General features: G+C 44.0%; 1 protein-coding gene across 1 annotated transcript in view; it reads right to left on the reverse strand.

Moving 5' to 3' along the window:
- Window positions 1-9,772, reverse strand: part of KIAA0319 (KIAA0319 ortholog) — a 66,494-nt gene continuing 56,722 nt past the window's right edge. The window contains exons 17-19 of the mRNA XM_011998203.1: window positions 8,165-8,255; window positions 5,122-5,213; window positions 1-1,014 (exon numbers count right to left, since the gene is read on the reverse strand). Coding sequence (XP_011853593.1) covers window positions 836-1,014; window positions 5,122-5,213; window positions 8,165-8,255 — 362 coding nt within the window. The 3' untranslated portion in view covers window positions 1-835. The remainder of the gene's footprint in view (window positions 1,015-5,121; window positions 5,214-8,164; window positions 8,256-9,772) is intronic.

Below are 9,772 nucleotides of genomic sequence, written 5' to 3' on the forward strand. Positions count from 1 at the left end.
TCACTTCTATTGCATTTAATGTAAACTGGGGCTCAGTTGACATTAGAGAACAAGACTGCTAAACAACACCCAGAGGAGTCACTGTAGTTTTTCTTAAAGAAAAGATAATGTTACAAAGCTACCTTCAACCTACACGGCATTAAGCTCCTCCTCCCCTTTCTATTGCCTCAGTCCTTAGAATATGATTCTTCCTTAGCTCTTGAATGGCCAACAGCTGCTCTCTTGAGAGAGCTGAAAACTGCCGTTGACATAGCACAGAATTGAAAACCAGGAGGGCTTTGCACTGTGTGTTGCCGTCAGCACAGAAAACTTGCTACACGCAAGACTCTCCGTCCCTCTACAGAAGACAACCTGTGCCTCTTAGATAAGCTATTTTAACATACACAGCCATTTGACTGCAGGTGCTACAAGATAAACCATGTTTAGAATGCTGTTCCTTACAGGCAATCACAGTGGCTAAGGGAGAAACCATCCCTCTTTAAATCCTTATTTAATTCACCTTCTCTAAGGTTCCACAGATAGAAATAGTTTTTTATCTTTAACATGAGATTCTGCCAGCTACAAAAACACAAAACTCTTTTAAGTATGTACCTTAGAGTTTCACCCAGCCTTTATCTCTATTAACAAGCATCTCAGTTAAAAGAGCAACGTTTTTGTTTTGTTTTGTGCCTTCAAAAACCGGTCTTTTAGTACGTGGGGATACACATCTAGCCCACTGGGGAAGGAGGTCAATGAACTATTCTAAAAGAGTGGGTTTTGTGCTGTAACTCCCACTGACTGGTCCTGGATTCAAGGATTCCTATGGGTTTCTTCCACTTTACAAACGACTGCGCCATTATCTGTCCTTTGAGCAATAACTGAAGGAAGCTCCATTTCTGATGGAACCATTCATGGAAACCTTTGGATTCCCTCTCTCCATCTTTTCTCGGCTGAAGATTGTGTCCTGGTCGCTGTCAAACTCAGATTCGGATACCATCAGGCTGGAGTTGTGCTCTGTGCTTCGGTGCTTGATACCTAGAGAGAAGCACAGAAGCATCTGAGGAGAAATGCCATGATTCGCTTCCAGCTGTCAGTCGTTCTGGTTGCAGGTCCTGTGAGGAGCACGGAGTGGTGCTCTCCGCACCTTGAAAGCAATCACTCAAAACAGCAGGCGGTTTGGGTTTCCCAGCAAGTAATTGCAGGGGCTTTGATGCCTCACCTAAGCTTTTGCCCCAGCTTTGATACTCGCCAGCTGCTTGACCCTGGGGAAGATACCTAACCTCTCTGAGCTTTCAGTCTCCTCCTCTATTCAATTGGAAGATAACAAAGCATCTACCCCATGAGTTTATGGTGAGGATTAAGTGAAATCGTGCATGTAACGCTCTCTTGGCCCAGCCATTAGTACATTGTAAGCATCCAACAAATGAAAGCTTCTGTGATTTTACCATTTGGTTAATATCATTTTGGTAGAATATTTGATTTCAGGGGGTCAACCTAAGAGACAGAACAGGTACAAGATTCAATTCCTACTCTCAAAGGATTTATGGCGTCTAGCTAGGGGTTTAAGACATAGACTTGGCTGGGCCTGGTGGCTCATGCCTATAATCCCAGCCCATTGGGAGGCTGAGGTGGGAGGATCACTTGAGGCCAGGAGTTCGAGGGTATGGTGAACTATGATCGTGTTGCTATGTTCTAGCCTGGGTGACAGAGCAAGACCTTGTCTCAGGAGAAAAAAAAAAAAACAGACAGAAAAGGCATAGACTCATAAAAAGATGGCGCATAACAGGTAAGATATTTTTTAAATTGTATATGAATTAGGAAATAAGCACATGTACTTATGGCTGGGGTTGCTTCAGTGATGTTTCCCATAGGGTGATGTTGTAGAACTTTCTCCTTAGTTCAGATAAAACCAGGCTCTTATCACACCAGCAGGAAAGATTAGGCTCGTGGACACACAGAAGGGTGAAAAAAATTGAATTTATTAGGTAAAAAGGAAACAAAAACTCTCAGCAAATAGAGAGGGGGTCATGCCAACAACCTCCTGCCTCACAGACTGAATCCCAGGTTACCACACAGGAACTGAAGAGGCCAGGCTCCTCCCCACTGCAAATGACGTGAACCTCCTGTGGCTCCACCCCCTTTCCCCAGTGTGCAGGTGGACATTATTTAGAGAGAATCAGCTGGGAAAGGGCAGGGCCTTCATCGGGGACCAGCAGTCCGGTTTTTCAGCCTTCAGGCTGTTTTAGGCTTGGAGGTGCGGTTTCACCAGGGACCCTTGGCTGTCTCCTGTCTCTATCAGTGAGATCTGAAGAAGAGAATTTAGACAGGAGGACAGCGGAAGGGCATGGAGTATGCAGAAGCATCCAGGGACATTTAGAAAAAAACTAGTTTGTTTGGAGCAAATGATTCATGTAGGAAATAATGAAGGAGAGGCTGGAGAGAGAGAGGCAGGAACCTCACAGAAAAGCACATGAATACAAAGTAAACCATGAAGTTTGGATTTTATCCGATAAGCAGAGAAATGACACTGTTAAAATGTTGTTCTGAGATATTAATAAAACCACAGCGTGCAGGATGGAAGATGGACAGTAGACATAGAGGCTGCTGTGGTCTGAATGTTTGCACCCCCACAAATTCATGTGTTGAAATCTAACGCCTAAATGGTGGTACCAAGAGGTGAGGCCTTTGGGTGGTGATCGAATGGGATTAGTGCTCACACAAAAGAGGCACCAGAGGCCAGGCGCGGTGGCCCACACTTGTAATCTCAGCACTTTGAGAAGACGAGGCGGGTGGATCACTTGAGGTCAGGAGTTTGAGACCAGCCTGGCCGACATGAAGAAACCCTGTCTCTACTAAAAATACAAAAAAGATTAGCTGGGCATGGTGGCAGGTGCCTGTAATCCCAGCTACTTGGGAGGCTGAGGCATGAGAATTGCTTGAACCTGTGAGGCAGAGGTTGCAGTGAGCTGAGATTGTGCCACTGCATTCCAGTCTGGGGGATAGAGCGAGACTGTGTCTCCAAAAAAAAAGAAGCATCAGAGGCTGCCTTGCCCTTTACACCATGTGAGGATGCAGTGAGGAGGCACCAACTATGAGGAAGTAGCCCTGCCCAGATGCTGAATTCACCTTCCCAGCCTCCAGAACTGTGGGTAATAAGTATCTGTTGTTCATACACCTCCTTGTCTGCAGCATTTTGTTAGAGCAGCCCAAACGGACCAAGGCAGAGGCAGTGCAATGTAGAGGAAGAGCCCGGCCTCCACCCCACCTTCAGCACTCACCAGCTATGTTACTTGGGCAAGTTGCTAAACTTTCCTTTGCCTCAGTTTCCTCTTGCGTAAAATGGGGATAATCATTGCACATACCTCATACAGCTACGGGTAGGATTAGAATTCAATGGGTAAAGTACTTCAGATGTGTTTAGTATATATTTGACATTAAATACCTGTTAATTATTATTATTATTACTATTAGTTCACAGGTGAAACTGTAAGGACCTGAACTGGGGTGGTGATAATAATGATGAGGAAAGAGGGCAAGAGTCTAGCAAGGTGCGGGTGTCTGGAATGGGGGGCAGTGTGTGTGGAGCACCAGCGACTGAGGTTTCAAACTGGGGCAATGAGAATGGGGGTTCTATGAATAGAAACAGGAATGTCAGAAAGATGAGTGTATTTTAAGACAAAGGTGGGTGAGATAATGCAACCTAAAGCACACTGAGCTCTTAGGTAAAAGTCACTATAATACTTCTGATATGCAATGCAGATGGTGAGCACTCAATGTATGCTACTATTTGTTCTTCCTGTGAGGCTCTTCCTGCCAAAGCCCTGTTAGCTACACTCTCTGTACACGATCAGTCGTTCTGACCTGAGTGTTCCTACCCGGCTTCATCCATGCATTGGTAGAACTCCTTGCGCTCCAGTATAATTATCCTCCCGCAGGCTGCAAGCTCCTGTAAAGGCAGGCTCTGTGCTTCCTCCTCTCCCAGTCTCCAGGGCCTAACCCGGTGCCTGTGCACAGGGTAGGCATTCAACACTCACTGTGAACAATGTTTTGCACCTCAAAACTCTGAAAAAGATTATATCTTCCATAAAAAGTAACTTAGTCATAAGCCCAGAATTATGGAAAACCTATAGAATTGGTGTTTAGCAGCCTCAGAGGGCCAGAGAAGTTTCACTAAGTATGCAACAGTTAATAAACGAGAATGAAAAAGTTAACCGAGGTGGGCAAGTGGTGCTCCTAAGCATAGGGATCAATACACTTTGTGAAGAAAGTCAATTTTCTGTAAAGCCTTTGTGTCCATCTATATCAATGGCTAATTAGATAATACAGCTGCTGAAAAATGTTAGGCTTTAAAGTCCAAATGTCCTCTTGCTGCATTTCTGTCCTAGCAGACCTGAAGGGAACAGCATTCAGAGCTGAGCTGAGGGAGTATCTTCAACTGCCCCCCACCCTCCAACCAGGAGTAGGAAAAAAAGCAGATGCTGGGGACACCTCTAGTTAAAAAGCAGTCTTTGCCCTGTGGTCATTGGTAGGTGCCCAGCTGATAACATTTCATATCCCTCATCCATTAATGCCTCAAAGTATTATGCCAAAATTTCATTAAATTTATAATGAACCTATTGCCTCCTGCCCCACCCCCGCATTAGCACATCATCAGGGTTGATGAAGGTTATTTTTCTTTTTCTTTCTTGAGACAGAGTCTCAGTCTGTAGCCCAAGCTGGAGTGCAGAGGTGCAATCTCAGCTCACCGTAACCTCCACCTCCCAGCCTCAAGCTAGTCTTCTGCCTCAGCCTCCCGAAGAGCTGGGACTACAGGCGCACACCACCACGCCCGGCTTTTTTTTTTTTTTTTTTTCGGTATTTTTTCAGTAGAGATGGTTTCACCATGTTGCCCAGGGTGGTCTCGAACTACTGAGCTCGGGCGATCCATCTGCCTCGGCCTCTCAAAGTGCTGGGATTACAGGCGTGAGCCACCGTGCCCGGCCTGAAGGTTGTTTGTCATCACAGAATCCCAGCCTCACTCTTCCTTCCCAATTAAAGTGCTGACTCCAGCGGATCATTCTCCCTTGATCCAAGTTAGCCCTCAGGCATACCTAGGGTAAATCAAGGAAAGGTGCCAGGCAGTCATTCTGGAGACTGTCTTACCATATTTGGGCCTCAGTTCCATTCTTTCCTGTTCATCCATGTTATCCAGGATGGTGTACTTTGTTTTTTTCCTGATTTTAGTCCTTTTTTGTCTGAAAGGAACAATGAAAACTCAACTCAGATCTTTAGAAAGGTAACTGAGATCTAGGATTTAACGCAGAGTAAAGACACTAAAGGAAACATTTTGCCTTTATGATGTGATAGTTGGCATCTTTTATTAAAGAAACATACGCAAGGCCAGGTCAGAGCTCAGAGGGGCATTATGCATCTTGGAGAAACCCATTTCGGGGTATAAACAGCCACATCACTCTTGCCCACCTATCGACAGGTCTCAGCTAAGCCTCAGGCTGCAGTGCCAGGGACCTTCAGTGCAATTCTCAACACCTGTGTGTTGGCCCAGGGAGCTGTTCTTCATGAGTAATTCCTTATTCAGAAGACCCTGGATGAGCAAATGTTCCCCTAAACCTATACCACCCTGCAATGTCCAATGCTGCAGTAATGAAAAGGTGTCATGAACTAGCAATCAGAAAAAAATAGCAAAAATTATCATATATTCCCACAATTAATTAGCAACAGCTGCTCCCCATCTTTTTCTTTTTTTTCCCCTCAACACATGAAAATTAGGCTGGTCTCATGTGCCTCAACCTGTGTACAGAGATTATTTGGAAATACACACCCAGACCACGTGAAGGCATGTAGAGAACAAAATAGTAATTTCACAGCATAAAAGCAATTTTCTGAGAGCATGATGATCAGAAGCATGGGTCTCAATTTAGCACTTACTAGCTGGTGATTTAGAGAAAATTATTTGAGACTTTTGTGCCTCCATGTCCTCACCTGTAAAATAGGAGTAAGAATAGTCCCTATCTCACATGGTTGATGAGAGGACTGGGTAAGATAATACACACAAAACACTTAGCCAATAATCACAAAGGCAAATACTTCATACATGTTCACAGTTACCACTACTAGCATCATCATCTTCTACTTGATAGACATGTCACAAAGCTGAAGATGTTTAATGCCATGCATAGTAGGGTCACATATGGCTCTGGGAAAACTTAACGGGATTTAGGCCTCTAAGTGCCTGCACCTGGCTCCCTTTCACCAGTCTTAATTTTGGGAACGTAATCACAAAACTAAAATAATCTATAAGTGATTTCTGAAAAATAACTATTAAAATATAGTTTATTTTTTTAGACGGAGTTTTGCTTTTGTCACCCAGGCGGGAGTGCAATGGTGCGATCTCAGCTCACTGCAACCTCTGCCTTCCAGGTTCAATCGATTCTCCTGTCTCAGGTAGCTGGGATTACAGGCATGCGCCACCACGCTTGGCTAATTTTGTATTCTTAGTAGAGACAAGGTTTCTCCATGTTGGCCAGGTTGGTCTCAAACTCCTGACCTCAAGTCATCCACCCACCTTGGCCTCCCAAAGTGCTGAGGTTACAGGCGTGAGCCACGTTGCCCAGATTAAAATATACGTTTTTTAAAAATCACACCTTTTGAGAGCAGTTACAGTGTTTCACATGAAAGAGTGGGCCTGATGCTCTCTTCCAGGACAGAGGGTTGAGCATGGGGTTCTGGAAGGTTTGGCCAATGAGGTTGCTTGAGGCTTCTCAGAGGTCAGCTCCATGGAAAAAGGAAACACCTAAAGCAAAAGTTCTCTTTGGCGGTGTTATTGCCTCACTTACAGTTTCAAATGTATTTAAAACAATTCAGGTGGATTAGATTATTGCTTTACATAATGAAAATAATCAAAATCTACCATTTGGAACAGTATACTTCCAGAACTCCTTCCTCTACTGAGACCTGTAAGGCCACTTAGCTACTTGTGAGACATATATATATATATATATATACACATCTGTATGCATGTTTTCATCATGGTTCCTGGCTAATAACTCCCATGGCCCTTGTTACAATGCTGGGGCACTTTAGGCCTCAGAAAACAGAATGTCCCTCTCTCTGACCTTCTCCTGCCTTCCTTTCACCTGCTCTTTATTCTCCCCAAAGCAAGAACCTTCCCCTGCCTTTCTGTCTTGGAGCCGGCTGTAAAGACATTCTCTGACCTACTTTGTCTGATTACAGGTCATAAAACGCTCATTTCAGAAAGAGTTCTGCCTCCTACCCAGGAGGATGGAGTGCTTCACAGAGAGGCTGAGAAGAATCTGGACAGCCCTTGCTGGGCTTCCCCACAGCCTGTTAGCGTCACATCATACCCTTTTTGTCCAACTACTTTTCTATAAATATCCAATAAACTCTTCATAAAAGGCCCAAGACGACAGGGTTCAGAGAGCCTCTGGACAGCCAAACACGTGGAGGTCCCCAGACAGTGGCATGCCCAGAGAGCGTATGGAAGCTCTAGGCCCCTTCCCCATACCTCACCCTATGCATCTCTTCATCTGTATCCCTTGTAATATCCTTTGTAATAAATAACCAATGTGTTTCCTTGAGTTCTTTGAGCCATCCTAGCAAAATAACTGAACCCAAAGAGGGAACTGAGGGACCCAATTTATAGTCAGTCAGAAGCCCAGGTAAAACAACCTGGGGTATGCAACTGGCATCTGAATGGGGTGGGGGGCAGTCTGGGGACTGAGTCCTTAATTAACCGTGGGATGTGACGCTATCTCCAGGTAGACAGCATCAAAACTGAATTGGACGACACCCAGCTGGTGTCCACTGCAAAACTGTTGCTTGAATGGTGTGTGCAGAGAAACTCCCAAACACTGGTCACAGAAGTCTTCTGTGTTGATTGTGGTTGAGTGAGAAAACAGTACCGCTCTAGTGAATATAATGTAAGACCGATAGAGAATAACATTAGATATGATTAGAATCGTTGACCCTCCTAGAAAACACAAGAGCTTCAGTGAGAAAATGCTGCCTCTAATATTCCATTTATTTAGGCACTTATGCTTTGTGGCAGAAAGTGCATTATTATAATAAACAGCTTAGCAGTTTACCAAGCCCAAGTAAACAATTCCTAAGCTGTCAAAACACACCTAGTGTAGGGTCTCTATTTCACATGAATAAGCACTCTAGGTACCTTTTGCAGCAGCAGATGCAAAGCCAAGTGAAACCTCCTGTTAGCACAGTAAGAGTAAAACCCAACACTGTCACATAGAATATACTCCACTCTGAAACACAAGAAAACCAAAGTGGACACAGTTATAGACATCTGTAGAACAACTTTATTTTGATGATTCATAACAAATATTTCTAAATCCCTACAAGTAAAGGCCACCTATGGAGTTGATAACATCTCATCAGGCTAGTAGCAGAGCAGAGCAAGGTAAAATACAGATAAATCGAGAACAACCTAAAACTGCCCTGTTTTTATCTACTGGGTTTCAGGGCTTCACGGAGTACATATTTCATGCTAACTTGGGAACAGAATAATCAGAAATAACTAAAATTAGTCAATTACGTAGTAGTAATGCCTCTTATATAAACACACATGTATACCACATCAAAATATTCATTCCAGAATGCCAAAAATCACAACCCCCACCCCTGAAAGTTCCGGCTTGGTTTTAATAAAACATCTGTATGTCTGTTTATGGCATGAAGACATTTTTCACAGCCAGAGAGCAATTTGGAAACTACTTGACCCTTGTTCCGTCCACATCCTTACAGAAATCTAATGTGAAAAGCGTTCAACAGTAATTCAGAGACAGAGAAGCCCAGTTTAAGTCTACTAGGGAGCAAAGTTTAACTCTATTAGGCTGGGTGCAATGGCTCACGCCTGTAATCCCAACACTTTGGGAGGCCGAGACGGGCAGATGACTTGAGGTCAGGAGTTTGAGGCCAGCCTGACCAACATGGCAAAACCCCGTGTCTACTAAAAATATAAAAATTAGCTGGACATGATGGCACACACCTGTAATACCAGCTACTTGGGAGGCTGAGGCAGGAGAATTGCTTGAACTCAGGAGGTAGAGGTTGCAGTGAGCTGAGATTGTGCTACTGTACTCCAGCCTGGGTGACAGAGCAAGACTCCATCTCAAAAAAAAAAAAAAAAAGTTTAACTTTATTAAATGTTATATAATTTCATTGGAATAATGATCCAAGGGCTGGCTATTTTCTGATTTTTTAATAGTATTAAATGGGAATATACTTTGGCAGTCAGCTCTTACTATCTTCGGTGCCAATTATGTCCATCTGGTTCCCCAAACAACAAATTTACTTAGTAGACTGCCATTAAAATACAGTTTTCTCCTCAGAAGGGACCTCAGGGGCGCCAGCTTGCTCTGCTGTGGCTCCAGTTTTTGGTGCCTGCCTGTGTGAACAGCTGGAAGAGTGGGCCAAATTCTCTTCTTTACCTGATTCTAGAAGATCCACACCAGGGGCCACTTCACCAGAAAATCACACTGAGCCTAAGCCAAGGCAGGTGTAACCTGGAACTGCAGCCCATGGCCCAAGCAATTCTTTCTTAGAAATGTCAGCAATAGTGAGCCAATTCTGCTCTGCCAAAGGGGATTTTCTCATCAGGAAGTTTTATGTAAAAGCCTAAACACACCCCAAAAAGTAGATTGTAAGAAGGGTATTAACTCACTACCAAGTGAGCTGGTTCACTTGGCTTCAGGTGACAAAAGAACCGAATGTTTATAACTGCAAAGCTGGACAGATAGTTCTTTTTTTCTCTCTTTTCTTT

Source organism: Mandrillus leucophaeus, unplaced genomic scaffold (genome assembly GCF_000951045.1).
Source record: "Mandrillus leucophaeus isolate KB7577 unplaced genomic scaffold, Mleu.le_1.0 Scaffold56, whole genome shotgun sequence".
In the NCBI taxonomy this organism is placed as follows: Eukaryota; Metazoa; Chordata; class Mammalia; order Primates; family Cercopithecidae; genus Mandrillus; species Mandrillus leucophaeus.